Source organism: Channa argus, chromosome 1 (assembly GCF_033026475.1).
Source record: "Channa argus isolate prfri chromosome 1, Channa argus male v1.0, whole genome shotgun sequence".
Classification (NCBI taxonomy): domain Eukaryota; kingdom Metazoa; phylum Chordata; class Actinopteri; order Anabantiformes; family Channidae; genus Channa; species Channa argus.
The window spans coordinates 46,885,358-46,905,978 of NC_090197.1; the positions used below are offsets into that span (position 1 = coordinate 46,885,358).

Below are 20,621 nucleotides of genomic sequence, written 5' to 3' on the forward strand. Positions count from 1 at the left end.
GTGACATTAGTGTCACATTGCTGTTCTGAAATCTTGCAAATGCCGGCATTTTCTATAACATTTTGTGGTGAGATTGTAAAATACAGTATTATGTGATTTTGTTTTTAGGCTGGGAGAAGAGGTGGGCGGTCTCTTCCTACAGGCTTCACCTTGTGCTGGTATCAGAGCAGGGCTAGTGGGAGCAAGAGATTCAGGCTATGACTCCCTTCATCGACGGCTCAGTGTCCTGGACAGACTGGTGCATACACATAGTGTTTGGTTGCAGCTGGGCCTCAGCCATCAGGATGCCACACACATACTGAAGGACCAGCCTACTGGGGTGAGAACAGAGGACAGACAGGGAACACAGTGGTTCCTTGAATTCAACACTGTTGTTTTCACACTTTACAGTTGTGAAAGTGTAACAAATTATACAGACTCAGGAAATACAGTAGGCACTTACAGAGATGTCAAGATGCCTTGAATAGTAGATGTTTATGAATAGTTGAGAACATATCTACATATAGTGGTTTAGGGGTGCACTGAGGTGTGGAGTGAGCGATTCCGTAAAGTTTACTACTTGAAAATAAAAAACTAATCATTATATACATACTAATGTACATATACATGCAAAGTAGGAGCAGTGTGAGAAAAGAAGACCTAATTTTCTAGGAGTTTGTGCTCCTTCACTATGTTCAGAATAAACAAACTAGATGATAAGACCTTCTTTAGAATTTTTCCTGTGTGTAGCAGTATCACAGTTTAATGGACCAAAAAGTGTTTTTTTTTTTGTTTCAAAATAAAAATATATAAGTAAGTATATACAGATTGGAAGAAAGGTAAATTATACATCGCTATCTACAGACATATTACAAGTTCTTCTGATATCTCTATTGGGAATGATGCCATTTTCCAGTAATTGCTAATATATGTTTTGATTTGTTGTTTTCTGCCCTGGCTTGCAGACATTCCTGGTGAGAAAGTCAACCAGCCTCCAGAGGAAAGTTATATCTCTACGCATGAACAAAGACTCTGCAGTACCCATCAAAGATTTCCCTGTCAAGGAAAGCCAATATAGTAAGTATGTAAGAACTCTTGAATGGGTGTTTTTTTTTCTGCTGTTTTTTCCCTTGTCATAGAGGGTGTTAAGGCCGGGACACACCAAGCTGACCAATAGTTGTCAGCTTAGTCTGTGTGGCATGTCCTGCATTTCCTGCATCCTACATTGTTTTTTTACATACCCAGTCTCAGGTCACCCACTTTCTCCTCCTCTTACGCAAGCACAGAATATGCCACTACATGCTCAGCCGTTCTTGTCTTTATGCTGTGTGCCACTTTTTGCAATTTTTATGCATTAGTTTAAATATTTTGGCTTTTCCTTTTTGCATTGTAACTGAATTTTTAATGAAATTTCCAAACAGAATGTTTTTCTAATTTTTCTGCTATACCAGTGGATCATGTTGTGATACATTCCTACAGCTTTTTCTTTGGAGGGATCAGGCCTGAGCTTTGCAGACCTCTTTCGTCTGGTGGCTTTCTGCTGCATCAGCAGGTGTGTTCATCTTTCAGAATTATGTTTGATTATGCAAAGAAATGCAAACCACACTTGTGATCTGCTAGGCATAATATATTGCCTGTTTCACATAAAAACTGTTCTGAATATCTGCAGCTCTTTTTGCATAAAAATTCAAATTTTCTTACTTCAATTTTGTTCATATTATAGTCTGTTCTTGATTGTATGACAGTTTTCCAAAAATTAGATATTAAAAAATATTGCAATACAGAGCCTTGCTTTCAAGTAAGGCAGTATATGGGTTCCTCAGGTCACATGTCTAAGTGTCCTTGAGCAAGACACTGAACCCCAACTTAGTTGCTCCCGGTAAGTGTTGGCCAGCTACATAGCAGCTCCCCCATCGGTGTGTGATTGTGTGTGTGATTGTGAGTGCAAATGGGTGAATAAGAAGCAGTGTAAAGCGCTTTGAGTGCCAATAGGTAGAAAATCGCTATATAGGTGCAGACCATATATTTATTTGTAACACCTGTATCATTTTCACCATTTTTGTTTGGACATTTAGGACATCAATCAATTAATCAAATCTATTTATCTATTATATCTATTTATATATCATCTTTTGTGAGACTGCAAGATTAATGCAATGCAAAATTGCTTTACAGTTAAAAGTCAATAGAAAGGCATACAAAGGAAAGACAATAAAAGATAACAACAATCAAAACTGCAAAAGTAGTAATAATAATAACCAAAAGAAAAGTTTAGAACATGAAACGAGAGTGACAAGACATAAGAGACAAATAATAATATTTTTAATCCATGAAAAATGATAATACATTACGATAAACTAAATTTCAATAAAAAGATTGATTTAACAAATAAAAGTAATGATGAATAAAATATAAAAATGATGTGAATAAAAAGTAAACTACAAGTAAAAGATACATAAATTATATGTAAATATATGCATTAAATGAATACACAGGAGACAACCGTGACAAGCATCTAACTAGAACACTAAACGAGTTTTTGTTTTTCTGATTTTCTGTCGTATATAGTGTTAAGAACTGTAGCTAGAAAGTTTTGCTCTTCTGGTGAAGTGGACATTTGGTCTGTTGTTGTTTTAGTGTTGTGTTTTAATCTGTTTTCAGATTAGTAATGACTGACACCTTTGGTCTAACAAAGGCACACAAATTAGTTTGGGTTCAACAAGGGAGTTGTATTTTAAGTCTCCACTTGGTAAGATAGTGTTTGAAATTTGAAAGTTTGAAATTTGTTTGTTTAAGAGGTAGCCGATTGTACGTCATTTCTCGATTCTGCTGATTTAGTCTAGTTTTATAGTTACAGTTAAAATCTGTAACCCAGGGTTCAAAAATTAGTCTAAGATGGAAGAGACATAGGATTATTCATCTGCTGCATATATATGTGGATTTCTAGTAAACTGGTTAATAAAGTGCATGTAAATGCAGTCAATTATAAATGAAATACATGACTAGTGCATAACTATTTAATTGCACTTTGTCTTTACCTGTTGTTACAGGTTACCCATAATTCCCTTCTTCGTGTGGGTCCTCGTCGACTTTTACATGTATTGACGGAGAAGTATAATTCAGCCTTTAACTTCACATCCAGATAATAGTTCTTTCTACTCTCAGGTTTGGGTTTAAGATCAAAAGATGGATATCAGACGAAACTTTTATTTTATAGTGCTTAAAATTATTTAGTATTCTGCATTAAATTTCCAAAAAGGCTGCAATTTAGAATTCATACTTGGTGTATCTCTGTCATACTGCAATGCAATTGGCAAACACCAGTTTAGCGGTGTACTTTTGAACCTTCCAGACACACATACAAATGAAACAAACTGGATTTATCATTGAGGTTGAAGTTGATTTAGTATTTTAAAATCTTAAAATCTTTTTAGTTCAGTGATTACTGTCTAGCAAGCTACTTCTGCCTTCCCTATGTGGCAGTTTGAATACATATCTTGGTATAATCAGGTAACTTACCATACCATACTTACAGAGCAATTTCAAGTTTTTATATTTAAATAACTACAGGAACCTGAGCATATTTTAAACTCCACTTAGGATCATGTATTTATTTGTTAAAAATCTTTGCTTTGTTTTCTGAATACACAAAAGTACCATTTTACATTTGTGCCTACAAATATTTTAGGTGCATATTTATTGTCCATTTGGCCACTATTTTCACAAAAAGTCTTTTAAAAGTTCTAGTTTTTACTAGAAGATGGCTACAGTTTCCCAGAGATTTCTGTAGGTAAATTTATTTTAAGGTTTGTTCCTTTAGCTCTTTATTTGTAAAATCAGTTAGAAGTTTTTAAAAGTCAGTAGAGGAGTAGAGGAGCAGCAAGCACTCATTAGCCCTAGCAAAACACACAGGCTAAGCCATACACCTCTTTTTTTTAGTGCAGTGACTCACACATTTTTGAGGAATAGTCTTTTATGCCAGACAGCCACTGTTTCTTTTCCCCATCTTTCTGCCTTCTTTCCTTAGAGATGTGTTGCCCTTCACTTTGAAGCTTCCAGAGGCCATCGCCTCAGCCAGAACATCTGCAGATCTTGAGGAGGTTGCTGAACTTGGAGCAGGTTAGTTGTGTCAGCATAAACATGGAAAGTCTTTTCATACACATTAGAGAATATTGTAAATCGTGTTATGTTATGATTTTTAATATTATAAATGTATCAACTCTTCTTTGGTCAGTTTAAAGTAACTATTGATCATTTCTGTATAAATTGAACAGATTTGTGGACTTCCTTCAGCCTGAGTGATTTCTGACATCCCACATCTGTTATGTGTAAAAAAACCAAAACAAAAAAAAGGGATTTATCTTTTGCTCACGGCATGATGCTCATAAAGCCTATGTATACCAATATCTCCCATGCTCGACGTATTAACTGTTATGCCGTTGCTCAGTAACTCATCCCAAGGGACATAATCCTTTTCTAGGCACAGATCAGTGATGCTTAATTGGGCATGGTCTCAGGTGAGAGCTATGCAAAAGCTCCAAAAACGAGACCTATGCAAAAGCTCCAGAGGTGTCTTCTTGACCTCCATCTCCAAACAGTGTGAGCTAGTTCTTTCTGTAATAAAAGTCCATCTCCACAAAATCAACACATAGGTCTTGTATTTCTCAAAAGAGAAGCTTTTTTTAAGTTTATCAGTTTTCTCCAACTTATACTTTGTAAACTGTACCTAATTTAGCTGTGTTAAAAATAGTATTTTAAAAAATGTGTAGGTGTTGTTGGACTAATCTTTCTTACCACTTCCCTTTTCACAACCTACACAGGGTGACCTTTCTCTCCATTCAGGCTTTGCTGCTGTGACTCAACTCTGAGCTATCATGTGTACGGGGGAATAAAACTGTGAGCCTTCCAATGTCTTTAGGCCCTGCAGTCTCTAAAAGAAGCTTAGGGTTGGCAACAAAAAATGACTAGATGGCTTCCTCTGTTTAATGTGGTTTTAAGTGATGTACAGATATGCAATACATTTACTGTCTTTTGTTACTCAGTGACTCTTTGGTTGGTTTTTTGTCTGCGAAGGCAAAGGATTGGCAAAATACCTGATCTAAAAGGCAATTCTGACGTACATACAAATGAATACAACATTGTTTGTTGTCTACACTATGGAGTCTAATATGACTGAGAAATCTGAGCACAGCATTGTTGATTCTCGGTTTTCAGTGTCATATTACCTGTTAGGTTGCTTTTTACTTGTAATAACAGTTTGGTATAGACAGTTTGTCATGTTTTGTAATGTTTAAAGGGTAGGTTCAAAGTTTTTTTGAGTGTCTTAAAGAACAGTAAGGTGTTTATATAAATCATGTAACAGGTTTCACTTGATCTAACCATTCCTCATTTTTATACTGACATTAAACAGAAGGATGCTTCCTATGTAAGAGATAGGGTCCAAAGTCACTATCTCTATCTGTGCAATATAATATAATATATTTTTATATTATATTATATATTATTTATATTATATACATATATAATATAATAAACAATATGAGGCTTCAACCTTCAAGTTGATATTAGTTCCGAAATCTGTTCAATCACTGATTCCCTTTTCAGTCTGTATAAGTTCAGATTTATCGTTTGTGACGGGTTAGTAGGAATATGAAAGAGACAAGAATCAAACTGCAACGATGAATTAGGTTCTCACTTTGATTCTTAGAACAAATTAACCTCAATACATGTATGAAACAGTAAGAACATTGTAGAAGGTATGGAGCATGCCAGTAAAAGCTGACTACTGCCCACATTTATATATAAAATGTTTGCTCTGAATACCCAGTTGGTAATTAAGCCTTTAAATATCTCTGGTATAAGGTATTACAGTTTTGTTTATTTTTGCTGCAGTTTGCAGCTGTCTTATCCCTCAACAAGTTGCTCTTGACTTTCCCAGCTCTTACGTCAACCGTGCCAAACCACATTCCACTGATCTTTCAGAACCTGGTGCACAATGCGTGGCTCTGTGACTAACAACTGTAAAGTACTGCTGCATATACTTGTGTGAACATGTTTGCATGTGTTACTGTTTAATCAATATTCTGTGGAATTAGAATTCACAAGAAAAGAAAAACTATTATTTTTTTCACAAAAAAAACTAATCGTTAGATGTGTTTAACTAACAGAATGTGTAAAAATTTAAAGGTTATTGTCTTAACAACCATGGTAAATAATGTTATCAGAGCATTTAAAAAGGAGAAGGCATTAGTAGAAGTGAGAGTAGAGCAGGGTTGGAAGGAAAAAATGAAAAAAATATAGAGGGAGGGAACAACTGAGAAAGAGACCATTCATATTTACCTGAAAGGGAGGGAAAGAGGTGGGCACAATTTTAACAGCCGCCCACACACTCATTAACATGAATGAGTCATAACACAGTGAGCCAGAACCAGTTGAGCATCAGTTTTTGCAGATGCAGCAGTCTTTTCCAACTTTGGAAGTGTACAGTGAAGTTGAGTTTGAGATTAACAGCTTGTCTGTGGGCAACTGAGCTTTGGGATAACAGTAAGTACTACTGCTCTCTCTTTTCTGTTCTGTAGTTGTGTAAAGGAGCTCTTCTGTGTGTGGCACCAGTTTTCCTCACGTGGTATTGGTTCCACTTGTGTGTGCCAGGATTAGGTCTGTCTAGTACAGTTTGGCAAATGGTTGTGGGAAAATTGTTCTTATGTGTTTTTCTCTTTCTTATTTACTGGTTAAAAACAACTCCCTGACTTTTCACTTAGCAGCATTTAGATGTGTGTTGAGATACAAAATACTATAAGTTTAAGTAGGTATACTTTGCATTAGGTGTAATAGTACACAAAGAATAGGTCCATATATTATTATATTTTTCTGGTACAGGTGGGAAAACAAAACATAATTATCAGATCTTACTTAAAAAACATGAAAGAGTTTTTGTAAGTTGTAATTCCTGCACATGGTCTGTAAGTAATATGGAACACAAACAGATTATGCCATTATTGTTTTGACATATTGCATCGAGATCCTTTTTAACACTATTAGAAAAAAGGTTTTCACATCAGTTTATTTTACTGCATTCTGTAATTTACATGCTATGTCACCACAAATGCAACCATGTTATTTTCATACAAATCTTTAGCAATCAATTTCACAACCGCTCTACCTCCTGCACCACAGTCGCCCCAAAGTCAAAACCTGCCTAATCTTTAAGTTTGCCACTTGCCTTGGCATAGACTGGAATTAGGCTGTATAAGACTGTAATTATTTTATTTATTTATGATTTATTTGTTCTTAAAGGGTATATTTAACTAAGCCATGTAAATATAATTGTTGTTTCTCAGTAGTGATACTGTAAAAATATAAAATGTGTTACTTGCTATGTTGTATGGCAAGTCATTAAACACTATATAATTATAATATTCAACTCACTTTCTCATGCAGGTTTCTGGGAGGCTGAGTTGTACCACAGGAGGAAGGAGTCATTCTCATTGTTAGGGATAGCAGCTCCCAAGAAACCACCTCCCCCAGCCCAAATACCATTCTCCTTGCCAGCCACACCACAGCGCCCTCGGCTTAGAACTCGCACCCCATCTGAGCTTGAGTGCTACCAGGCTAACGGAGCACTGTGCTTCATCAACCCCCTCTTTATTAAGGTCCACCAAACAAACATTGATCAGGGCACCACCACCAACCGATCTGAGACAGCAACGCATGACCCGAGGGAGGAATCTGTTAGTACTAACTCCCAATTCAGCAACAAAGATACTCAGCACTCTCGTATCAATAGTCCTTATGTCTGTAGCTCAGATCCAAGTGACTGCAGCTACTTAGATTGGAGCAACCTGAAGTTTCTTGGCAGAAACCCAGGACTACAAGACAATTACAATCCAAACAACAGCAGTCAAAAGTTAAGTGCTGCACACAGTGTGTCTCTTTCCCCGCCCCCTCGTCCACCCCCTCCACAACACTTGGGCCTTCCTGTCCGACAGCGCAGCATGCCAGAGAAGGTCTCCTGGATTAATAACATCCCCAAGGAGAAGAGGGAAGAGAGAGAGCGGGGCAGCAGCCTCCTTTCTCGTCTGGGTTCCTCACTAAGCATCACTCCCTCATCCTCTCCTCCCAAAAGACTCAGCATTAGCTCCCCTATATCCATCCCCCTGCCTTCCTTTCCCCTTTCTCTTTCATCTCTCTCCTCTTCTGCTCGTCGGGAAAAGGCCCTACAATCTTCAGACCAGGACGATGCTCAGTGCAGCCTGGCACTGGAGGAATGGACTATTGAGAAGGCCCTTATCAGGGCCAAACTGTCATGTAATGACGCAAGGACCATCACCCAGGACTCTAGCAGTCCTCCAGAACAGTCTCTGATGACAGCCAGTAAGCAGACAGAGATGCAAGAAGGAGAGGAAGAAATAGGTGAGGAGTGCAGTGGGGGTGACCAGAGGCTGAGTGACATGAGTATTTCCACTGATTCCTCAGACTCTATGGATTTCTTTCAGTCCTCAGTTTTCTTTCTTCCTCCTCTGCATGACCCTAGCCCCCCGACTGAAGCTGACTTTAATACCCACCTCCCACTCTCCCTCCCACCATCCCATCTGCCTTTCTCCATTATGGATCAAGATGATGAAGATGAGGATGATGACAATAATGATGAGCCTGACTATGGTGTCAGTCTTGAGAGTGACCAGGAACAGGACCAGGATGTGACCATGGTGCCACCAGGTCGTCACACAAAACGCTGCCCTAGTGCTTTGGTTCTACAGAGGGCCTTGCGCGGACACCTGCACAAGATGAGTGGTGTTTTCAACTCTCTGCTGACACCTGAGAAGAGGGCAATCCGCAAGGTGGTGGAGCTGTCAAGGCGTAAAGGCTCATACTTTGGCTGTCTGGTGCAGGACTACCTAAGCTATATGAGTGAGGGGGCTACCCAGGCTTGGCAGGGATATACGTCCGGACTGGAGTTGCTGCAGACTGTCCGACAGTTTATCACTCAAATGAAGAGCTACCTGAGACAGAGCTCCGAGATGGAGCCACCAATTGAGAGCCTCATCCCCGAAGACCAGATTGGTAAGTTCCACCGTCTTTTAGGTCTATTTTTTACCTTTGTAATTCTACATGTTTATCACTGAATGACTAGGACACCTTACACATATCTGATTGTTGTGTTCCTGTAGTTTGGTTAACTCCTTTTTGATTATGGCTGGTATGTCCGCACTGCTCAATAGCAACCTTCTACCTTCAGCATGACTTCATAATCAAGTAAACATGGAGGGAGTTGTTTTTGTGTGTGCTTTGCAAATAAAATAATTATTTTAAGTAATTATTGAGTAATTGTAGTTTTGAAGAAACACTATGTCACCAAAAACATGTTTAGTGCAGCACTTTCACTTCTGTATTTTAACAGTGAGGACATTGAAAATCATGTTCTCACGTGTTCGCAGCTAGATGTGAGTGTGGAAGCCTTGGCTATTAGGCTCACTGTAGTTAATTGTGTGTTGTCATGCAACACATACGAAGAAACGAAGTAAGAAGAGGTGAACATGGAGTACTATTATGTTTCCTTTTTGTATAAAGGCGGGGTGAATTAGTTAGGCCAAAACTTAAATGCAGCATTAGTCCTTGGACTGAGTAACATTTAAACAAAGAAAACAAAGAGAGTTTTATCTCTTGAGAAAGGGGGCTGGTAAACCAGCCCGTTTCTATTAGCACTGTTCATTGCTATAATTATGAATTCAGGATTCAGGCTAAAAGCAGTACTTGTTGTGATGTAACATGTATACGCCTTCAAAATAAGTTTTGAATGCTGATATTTTACATTTTTGTATTTTTTTTTTCATCTAATTTAAATAGAAGTTTTATAATGTTATTTTAACTGTGCTTTGTGACAACATCTACATTTTTTGTGATCCCTTTTAATGGGGACAGCATTTTTTTATCAGTGTGGTTGTATAATTTCTTCTATGGATCTGGACAAGCTTTCTACAGTCTGCAAAAAATAACCCTGATGATGTCATTGTGGTAGCAAGGTTCTCGTAGCCCTGACTTCAGACATAAAATTCAGAAGTAAAAGACTGTCTAGGAAAATTATGAGAAAGTAGTGCCCAGAGTTTTCTGTGACAGATGCCTTGGTTTCAACACCACCATGATTAGTTAGATCCTTTATTAACTAAAACAGTTTTATCATGTAAAGCTATGAATGTTTAAAATGTGTACGATGAGAGAAAGATCTAAAGAAAACTTGTTTAAAAGGCTAAATTAAAGACTATAGACTGTTCTATTTTTCAGTTTGTGTTTCGTGTTTCATGGTTTCCCCCTCGTGCCTGTTTTCTGAATGGTCTATTTTCATAGCAATGACACATCTGCAACTGCTTTTTTTTTTTTCCCTTTATTTTTTCATTCTTGAAACAGTTGCACAACATTTTGTTGTGGCAGCTTCAGAGAGTGTTTTCAAGGCTGGCCTGTCCAGATGCATTTTGGGTGACTGCCCACCAAGTCGTACAATCTCTGTCTTACTGCAACATCTCTTCTATTATACCAACTCTCCAATCAGGGTGAGAGAAACTGAGGCAAGCCCTCACAAGCCCCCCACTTTGACACTCTATACATTGTTTTTAGGTTGCTGTTTGTCCTTCTCTTTCTGTTTTTTTCTCTCATACCCACCCCTGCTCTCAGTCACTTACTTGGAATACTGCTTTAATAACAAAAAAAGCATTCAACATCAGCAACATTCAGCAAATACAAAACTGCCATTAGGGATTACTATGTCATAAAAGCAAAGAATACAACAAAAAAGGGGGAACCGTAACATCAGGATGTCTGTAAAATGAAAGCTGAAAACATTATCAAGGTCATTTTACTGGATTCTGTTGTTTCTGTGTAGCACTCACTCAGCAACCCAGTCATGTGTATTTGAGTTCACGGTGTTTAGACCGGTTGGAGGGGGGGGGGGGAGTTTGGGGAGCAGAATGGAGTTCCTTGTATTCCATTCACCCCACCCAGTGCTGCTCCCATCTAGAAGATGGCTCGAATTAACTCATGAGACTATGTAATGGTGATTTTCATAGTGTTTGTGTGTTATGCCATCAGTTGATGTTACAAATAACTGTATTTGTTTGAGTTTTACTGGATTATAGGGGCCGTTTAAAATTTGTCAAAATTTTATTTTTCCACCTTTTGGCATTAGCTGAAAAGATGATACCACTCTCATATGAAGTTAAAGCCAGCAGCCTATTCGATTAGCAGTCCATGCCAACTAGCAGATTTATTATTTAGCTATAGAAGTGTTGATCAGTGGATTTTGTTACCTTTGGACTGATAGATATTTAAAGTGTATCACTCTGCTTCCAATCACACCAGGCTGTTTATACTACAGCACGAGGTTGTCTACATTTTCTTTTTCTTTTAGGTGTGGGTTTGATGTAATTTAACTGTGTTTCTATCTGCTTAAAATGTGTTACCACAGCTTGGTGGATACAGCTGAAGTCCACAAAGCTTTTTCTGGTGTCCATTTAGTTGCACCCTCTTACACAACTTTAATAAAATCAAATTTTTTTATTGCTTTACTATAAGATTCTCACTTCAATGTTGCTTTTATCTGGTGTGGTCAGCCAGGACAAGAAATTTAGAGTCTACAAGAGGGATCAAGAGGATGTTTGATGAGAGGATGTTTATGTCATGTGGGAAGTGTCTCTGTTTTGTGGCAAGAAGGTCTGCTTTTTACTCTGTGTATGTATTTGTGTGTGTGCGCACGCGTGTGTGCGTGCGTGCGTGTGTGTCAGTCTGAATCCTCTTTGTTTTTGGCTGTCTGTGTAGCACCCAAGAGAAAATACAAGCGTGTAAAACACATTGCTTTCCATTGAGGAAGCCCTGTGTATATCTATAAATATCTGGACATGTTTCTCTGTTAGAAATATCTGAGGAGAGATACTTTATGTCTACTTTAGAGTGTGGAATGCTGGCTCTGCAGATATTTTCTGTACTCACTATGACAGACAAGTGGCTAATTAAGACGTTCTAGAAACAAGAGTCATCTATTATGTTGTTACTTAGTTTGAAAGGAGCATATTTTTCTTATGACTTAAAATTACTAGTTTGTTTTATCATTTAGGATGTTCAGTTTTGACATTTTTGCTTAAATAAACATTGTTGCATATTAACTTTGTCCATATATGTATTTTTGTATAGCTTCCTGAGACTAAGCCAATTCATTTATGTCCTCTGTAGTGGACATTGGTTTTGGTCTATATCTTTTGACTTATTTGAGCTACCCTACTAAGTCCTGATCTACTTGATAGAGTACGTCCTGGCTTTTCCAGTGATAGCTCATGTGTTTGCGTGAGATAAGGAGAACTTTGTTTTCATGGTGAGACTGCACTTTTTAGTGCTGTTTTGTGTGTGTGCGAGGATAGTCTGTAATTTTTTTCATATTAGCCTGTTAAGAGACCCTATAGCATTACAATATGTCGTCACATGCTGTTTTTACATGTGAAAAAAATATAGATTTTTTACAAGAACAGGCTAAAAAATCTAGTACAAGTACTCCACTAAGAAAATAACAAATGTGTTCCACAAGGTGAATTTTATAGCAGAAAAAATACAGTAATTAATAAACAAGGACAAAGTTGTGTATTACTATAGAGACTTAGAATAGTAACAGCAGCTGGTAACGGCTGATTCTTATAACTTTATGTACTGACAGATGCTTCAATCATAATAATACTATATGTAGTCCATTTGCCCATCAAATTACGAGAACTTGGGTAGATCATTATATGTTTAATAAGCCTTATCTGCAAATAGTAACGTAATGTTGCAGGTTTTCATAACTACAATCATAATGGTTTTTTACACATATAATATAATGCCATTCCAGTGTAATTGTAATTCTCTGTAAATGTTGTCCAAGCTACAGGTAGTTTCCTTGTTATCTTCCTACTTTTAAGAGTGGGAGGAAAATTTGTTTTGTACACACAGCAGCTGAAAATTGTACATCTGGTCACTTTTCAGTCATAACCAGTGCCAGTAGGAACAAACAGAAAAAACCTCACAGCTCTCAATCAGGATGTAGTTGCGGATTGAGGAAGTGAAAGGGCTGTTTGTAAGAGTGTAAGAGCTCAGGTGCCATTTTCCTGACTGTCATTTTGCCTGTTTGGTGCTAACTAATGTGGGTGTGGAGAACTTTTACATTAAAACCAGTTAGGGGTGTGGAATTGAAAGATTCATGATAACAACTAAAACACAGGTTGATTTATGTGAAAGCTGACCTAGATTTCACCCAGCTGTGGTGAGAACTAAACTCTGTTTGCAGATGTGCTCAGCTAAAATAAAATGCTGACTCCACCTTATTCTCTAACACACAGAGACAGCACTTACACATGGTCCTTATTCAGCAGTGCTGTGGCTTGGCCTCCCTCTCAGCATCTATCCTGTCACCTTTATCATATCATGGTTTTCTGTTACTCAGACTTAGCAAACTGAGCTGGATGTTGGAACTGCCGTTCTGTGTATACACTTCCTGCTTTACAGTCTGCTGCAACAACAACACAATAAAATTGTATAAATGCACAGTTCTGTACAGATGGTCAACAACACCAGCTTAGATTTCAGACATGACAGTGCAAGTGACCAAAAAGTAGGATTCTGACCTTGACAGTGTTCAGGAAGCTTGTTTTGACCTTCACCATTGTGGCTCCCAGTGTGCACACCAAGACTGATAAGGAATGAGATGTTGACTTTTGTGTTTTCTCTGAACTTAAAATGCACATAGTACATAAATTATAGATGTTATAATTGTTATATACTGTAACATTTGTTACAGTACAGTGACCAGATTTTTTGAGAAATTATGAAGCTTTTGTAAAAGCTTAGACATATAAATGTATATACAAAACAAGTAGTTTTTATTTACATCTACATTAGGGTTTTTTAGCCTAGGAGGCAGGAATGATAACCAGGCACATTGTTGGTTTTGAGACTTTTAGTGATGAGTAAATAATGACCATTTACCATAAAAGGATTATGAGGAATGCGCTGTGGAGCTTGAACCCTGCAGAAACATGGAGGGTGGCACATATTTTTTATTTTTACATTTAGTCATTATTAGAATAAGCTCACCTGTTTCCTTCTTTCCACAGACCGGGTCCTGGAAAAGGCCATGCACAAGTGTGTCTTGAAGCCTCTGAAACCAGTCCTGTGTGTAGCCCTGCAGGAGTTCCAGGTGAGCAGCGGGGAGTGGCAGGAACTGAAGGAGAACCTGTCATTAGCTAAGGGCCGGCATCCACAGGAAATGGGTGTGGCCGATGCTCTGCCCCCTGACCCAGTGGCCGTAGAGAAGATTAAGCACAAGTTTCACACTATGTGTAAACTGTACTCCCCAGAGAAAAAGGTCACCATGCTGCTGAGAGTCTGCAAACTCATCTACACTATTATGGAGGCCAATTCAGGTAGAGACCAAGGATACACACCTAAAGCAGTAAACAGCTAAACTTGGTGGGAAGGTAGAATCTTACAATACAGAACTTTTACACAAATGTATTCTCAGTATGCAGAGAATTGGATGATTTTCTTAACAAAGAAACTTTATACTATATGAAATAACTGTTGGCTGCAGTCATAATAAACCCTGAAATCTTTATTTCAGTTTAAGGCAACTTTAGAAAATTGGTTGAAATAGAAAACTATCGAATTATCTGGTTGTGTCTGTCTCAGGTCGTCTGTATGGTGCTGACGACTTCCTTCCCATGCTGACCTATGTGCTGGCCCAGTGTGACATGCCCCAATTGGACAATGAGATACTTTACATGATGGAGCTACTGGACCCTTCACTGCTTAATGGAGAAGGTATCTTTGAGTCCACCATAAACACTCCTTTCCAAATAATCTAAGTATATTTTATTTTACATTACCCTCTGTGTGATATCTCTGTTTACATATCCAGGTGGCTACTACCTGACAAGTGCCTATGGAGCGATGTCCCTCATCAGAAACTTCCAGGAAGAGCAGGCAGCCAGAGTGCTCAGCTCAGAAACTAGAGATACACTTCACCAGTGGCACCGGCGCCGCACCGCCCAGCGCTCTGCACCATCCATTGATGACTTCCAGGTAAAAATGAACAAACAGAAAGTGATACTGAAGCAAAGCAAAATACATGATTAAACAAAGTATGTATAAATGACACATAGTTAACTGTGCCCAAAGCCATTTAGTTGCTTACTCCATCCTTAGGGACAGGACTATGCCCTAAATTCTAGGGCTATATTACTATTACTAATACTAGGCTTATTTTAATTTTCAAAAAGTTCCTATTTGTCCGAACAGTAGTAGAGTGATTAATGCTGCCACCTCACAGCCACATGGACCCCTGTTTGAATCCCAACTGTCTGCTGCCTTTCTGTGTGGAGTTAGCATGTTTTCCCTGTGCTTATATGGGTTTCCTCCAGTTACACCAGTTTCGTCCCACAGTCCAAAGACATGCATGTTAGGTTAATTGGGGACTTTAAATTGCCTGTAGGTGTGAATGTGAGTGTGAATGGTTGTCTGTATGTGTATGACTCTTGTGAGAGCTGTACCCTGCCTCTCGCCTATTGACGGATGGGAGGTTCTAGCTTCCATCACCCAGACAGGATAAGTGGTTAAGATAATGGATGGAAGGATATTGTTTACTCCTGGTTATAGGACTAAACTTTAAAAACACTTTAAAAACACAGGAATGACAAATCTGCTTTGTTTGGTCTCTTTATTGTCATGGGCTTTACATTTTTGGCTGGTTGTCTATGGTGTACAGCAAATATATTTACTCTTCACTTTGAATGAATGAATGTAATGAATGTAAATCTTACTGTTCACTTCCTCTCAGAATTACCTGCGGGTGGCGCTACAGGAGCTGAATAGTGGATGTACAGCCAAGACTCTACAGGTGCGACCTTACGCCACTGTGGAGGAGGTGTGCCAGTTGTGTGCCCAGAAGTTTAAGGTGTCAGACCCTGAAAACTATGGCCTCTTTCTGCTGATGGAGGGCAGCAGCCAGCAGCTGGCACCAGACATTCACCCTCAGAAGATCAAAGCTGAGCTCCACAGCCGCCCCCAGGCCCCTGCCTTCAACTTTGTCTTCCGCCGCCTGACTAACAGTAACACCCTGACATCCACCTCCAACCTCAACAATCTCATTGTGACCTGTGACCCCCAGGCCAATCTGAACAACCCCAACATGAACCAGTCAGGCTCTCCCCCTCAACCTGGTCTCAACTCAGGCCTCAGCCCAGCTCTGACCATTAGCGTGCAACCCAGCCAACTCAATGGCAACTCCCTGTTTGTGTGACTTCAGTAGGGTCTCAGTCTCTCTGCAGCAACAGTGTCTATTATTATCTTTAACAGCCATGTTGAAAGTTTTCAACAGAGCAAAAACATTGTGATGTGCCAGTCTTTACAAAGCCTGACTTCTTCATTTGGATGACACATCTGTTACAGTCAACATCCTCTTGCTGGAAAGTTTTGTCTGACAGACATAAAAGAGGAAAAGAGGAAATCGGGGAAGGAAATGTCAGAGATAGAGATGTTTTGTACTTTCCTGGTTTTAAATGTGGCAACAGGGCAACTAAAGACAGCTCTCAAATTCAAAGGAAAGCACAGTAATGATGTTGGAGATGAGAGTAAGTGTTATTAAAGACCGTGTGGACAGTCAGGTGTATTCATTGTTCGGCGTTATGCTGGTGTTTAATGTGCAGATTCAGGGTCCAGTGTTATTGTTGCTACCGTTAAAATAACCTGAGAGAAATCAGATCTTAGATATTTAGATGATGTGAGACTTTGATCAAATGCTTTAACTGTACAACAATTTTGTAGGTTTTATGTATAACAATGATTTATTTGTTACAGTTGCTGGTAAACTGTTTTAGTTCTGTTTGTATTATCTGTTTTGATGGAGTATAGCGACATCTAGTGGTGGATGGTGTACATAGCAACCAGTATTTCCCAAGGGTTCCATTTTTAAACAAGATGTACTTTATGGCTGCAGGTTGAAAGCTCTACATCTTACAGCAACAAAGGTCTCATGAATCATGAAATACCAGGCTAAAAGCAACAACCACTTTTTTTCTCTGTTTATTTAACATACATCATTTGAAGTGTATAGTTTCATATTAAAAGCACCAGCATTACCATTGACTATCTATATATTAATTAGTGCCTACATAAATATTATTATCAGTGCCAAATAAACATATCATGTGGTTTTAAGATAGTTTAAATATGGATACCTTGAAGCTAGCTTGCAAGATTGATTTATTTACTTTTCAAACTTGTAGATTTGAGCCGTGGTACATTACTTAAGACGTTTTAGCAGGTTTCACAAGCTCACGTTTCAGAATGATCAATAAAAATTTGAAATAAGAGGTACATAGTGATAAACAATACAATAACACTATCAGATATTGTTTTTGATAATCTTAACGATTAACATTTTAAGATTTATAAAATATTGCTCCTGCATTTAGTTTTGTTCGACACAGGTCTGCCAGTGTTTAAAAAGATTTTATGTTATTTTGTGTATTTACAGATTATCCTGGTGATATAAAAGATATTCTGTCATACTTGATGGATATTGTTTGTTAAAGGGCATTTTTTTTTTATTCAGGCTGACAACTCATGGCAGTAGAACAACTGTGGCTGACTATCATGTTAGAATTTTGTTCTCTGTACTACTGAGATGATTTTATTCTAATGACTTGTGTGGACCTCTTAGCTGGTCTGATGTCTGACACAGCCAAACATGCTATATGGCATTTTGTGGATCTTGCAGAAATCTGGAAAGACAAATAAATGTGTGGATATGGTGAATAGAAGATGGAACATTTCTGAGATTAGATAACTCTGGAGTACACTTTATATCCATATTGATTTTGGTACAGGAAAGTTTCAGTAGTTGGAAAATCACATTGAAATGCTGATAATTCATATTTAACACTTTTCCAGTTTTCCACAAAAATTTTGTATTGTAATATGTATTATGTTTTTAACCTGTACATAGCTCACCATGTTTATCTCTGGGGGCCAAGTGTTGAACGTTTGAATTGACTTGTAGCAACATGTTATTTGTAATCAAACTTGATTAAGCAAAGTGAGTATTTATATGTATCTGTGCGGGGATTTTTCACAGATGGCTTTTTCCTGTCAATTCTATTCTTTATGGTGTCATTTGCATCTTTGAGACAACTTCCTGCATAATAAATATTCTTTTGCACGTAAGTGTTGGTAGAATTAGAATTACATGGCTCACATTATGTTTTCAAAGCCATGCTACTTACAGCCCATTGTACCAATCCTTTATCACTAGATGGCAGTCACAACTCACATGTTCACACAGTCCAGAGTTCTTGTAATTGCAGCTTTCATCCTAAGTCTCGGACACAACAGAAAGCACTTCGCATTTATAACATCCACCTGCCTGGAACCAATAAACCTTAGGCATCTCATTAACTGACCACTACCATCAGATAACAGGGCAGTTTTTCACTTAACCTCAGTCAATTCTAAATGAGCTCAGGCTCAGATTAGGGAGCAGGGTTTCTGGATCTTGTTCATGGTTGTTTCTTTGTGTGGTAGAGGTTTAAACATTTGTGGACACAGACTGTTCACTGACAATGATTTATAGAGTGCTATTTACAATCAAATGTCAATTTGTTTGGAAACAAAGTTTATCTATTTATGTATAGGGTTAGGGTTAGGCTCTCTATATAAATATTACATCTCCTGTTCTTTCTTCAGTATACTGATATCATTCATCATTAGTAAATAGTCTGCCTACATAGTAATTTTATCCAGTGTTTTACACTATAGTAGCAGCTTAAAAATTGTTGGACCATCAGATTCGAGTAAGATCCCCTCTACATTAGTAGGAAACCTTCTCTACATGCGCTAAACATTACTCAGTAAATATTGGAAGGAGAAATTGTTGTGGACAAACGACAGGCAAAGCCAAGTCTCAAGGCCACGGAGAATGCTTTGCAAAATCTGATAGACACAAGAAGGGTCAAAGTGGACCAGCTGGCAAAACGAAAGAGCAAGATGCAGTATTTAATGGAGGATGACGGCTGCTTGGAGGAGGTTGAAATCAGACTGCTGACAGAGTTCAAACAACTGTTTGGTGAGTTTTGTGATGTAAATACCAAAGTTAAAGAATTACTTGACTGAGGATGACGTATCCACCCTCCTCCTCTCTAACCATCCGACCACTTGCTCTCTGGATCCGATCCCTTCCACTCTCCTTACACAATTCATCAACACATCACTCACAAAAGGGACTTCTCCAACCTCATTCAAGCAGGCCCAGATTACCTATCTGGACGAGCCGAGAATGTGAAAGCCTTTCTGCAAATAAGCTGTGGCTATCTGAAGCTGACTTCCTCACACAGGCAGTTGAGAAGTGGCCAAGGAATCCATACTTGCAAGACATTGATGTAGCCAATCCCGAGGTGAAAAGAAATGTCACAGTGAACGTTCTCACAGTTTAAGAAATCACTGATATAATGCTGACTCAGCGTGGTATCAGGTGAATGTTTAATCCTCCATCTGCTTTTAATGAAGGAGGGGTATGGGAGTGTTTAATTCGATCCGTTAGAAAGGTACTCAGTGCTACATTGAAAGATCAATTTTTGGATGAAGAGGTCTGTAGACATTACTCTGTGAGGTGGAAGCCATTATAAACAGTCAGCCAATAACTACACCATCCAACGATCTAAATGACTTGGCTTTGAGACTAAATCTTCTTCTCTTCTTAAAAACCCAACCTTTGATACCTCTGGGAATCACAAGTCCAGTATATCTCTTTTGGGCTTAAGAATATCGACCTGAGCTCCAAAGGCGGCGAAATTGGACACATGCAAACCACAATTTTGTTTCTCAGGACATTGTGTTGATTGTTGATGAGTCAGCACCTCGTAACTCTTGGGTGATTGGCAGGATCATTCACACAATAAAGGATGAGCAAGGTCTAGTGCGATAGGTTCGTATCAAGACGAGGACCAATGAGTTCATTAGAGACAGTGAGACAGTGGTAAAGACTGATCTCCTACGGTGTGTTAAGTGCCGGCAACCTCTGGCACCAGAGGAAGGAAGAGAGAACACTATAGCAGAATGGTCATTATGTTTGTAGATTATTGCAGGATGTTTTTTTTTGTGTGTGTGTTTTGTGCAAAAGTAATTTAGTAATTGTTTCCAAAATGAAGTATGTGAATGTTTTTAATATTGGAGCACAATTAGGGCCCGGGTATGTATGAGGCAATCAGGGTTTCTTCTGTTTTTGTTATTATGTGTGTTATATATTGTGTATTGTTTATTATGTTTATGTGTACTGATTATTTCATTAGTGGCTTTGATAGTTGCCTTCGATGGTTACCTTTTTAGTTTACCTTTTGAGTTTGTTATCCAGTGGTCAAGGGAACAACTCAAAGGTTTGTTACAAAAGCGCAGTTCAGCTCAGTTACTGAAAGGAGCAGACGTGACACAGTAACTGGAGCAAAGGGATTGACTACAGGGTAGTGGGGACCGCAACAAGGTAGATGTGAAAGTTATAGTGGGTAGCTGTGGAGGCACACGGTTTCTTATCGAGTTCTGTGGGTTTAGCCATACTACATGGGAAACGGGTTTTGCTA

The 20,621-nt window shown here is 38.5% G+C and overlaps 1 protein-coding gene across 6 annotated transcripts in view; it reads left to right on the forward strand.

Moving 5' to 3' along the window:
- Nucleotides 1-18,216, forward strand: part of LOC137139714 (ras and Rab interactor 2-like) — a 34,467-nt gene extending 16,251 nt beyond the window's left edge. For 4 of the 6 annotated variants that reach the window (XM_067527386.1, XM_067527377.1, XM_067527412.1 and 1 more), the window contains 10 exons: nt 109-319; nt 945-1,056; nt 1,459-1,531; nt 3,030-3,077; nt 4,007-4,098; nt 7,420-9,042; nt 14,109-14,417; nt 14,683-14,814; nt 14,912-15,075; nt 15,830-18,216. In XM_067527386.1, the coding sequence (XP_067383487.1) occupies nt 109-319; nt 945-1,056; nt 1,459-1,531; nt 3,030-3,077; nt 4,007-4,098; nt 7,420-9,042; nt 14,109-14,417; nt 14,683-14,814; nt 14,912-15,075; nt 15,830-16,291 (3,226 nt within the window). In that variant the 3' untranslated portion in view covers nt 16,292-18,216. Of the gene's footprint in view, nt 1-108; nt 320-944; nt 1,057-1,458; nt 1,532-3,029; nt 3,078-4,006; nt 4,099-5,993; nt 6,523-7,419; nt 9,043-14,108; nt 14,418-14,682; nt 14,815-14,911; nt 15,076-15,829 lie in introns of those variants that run through there. The other 2 variants (XM_067527394.1, XM_067527421.1) reach the window with 2 other exon arrangements.
- The last annotated feature ends 2,405 nt before the right edge of the window (nt 18,217-20,621 follow it).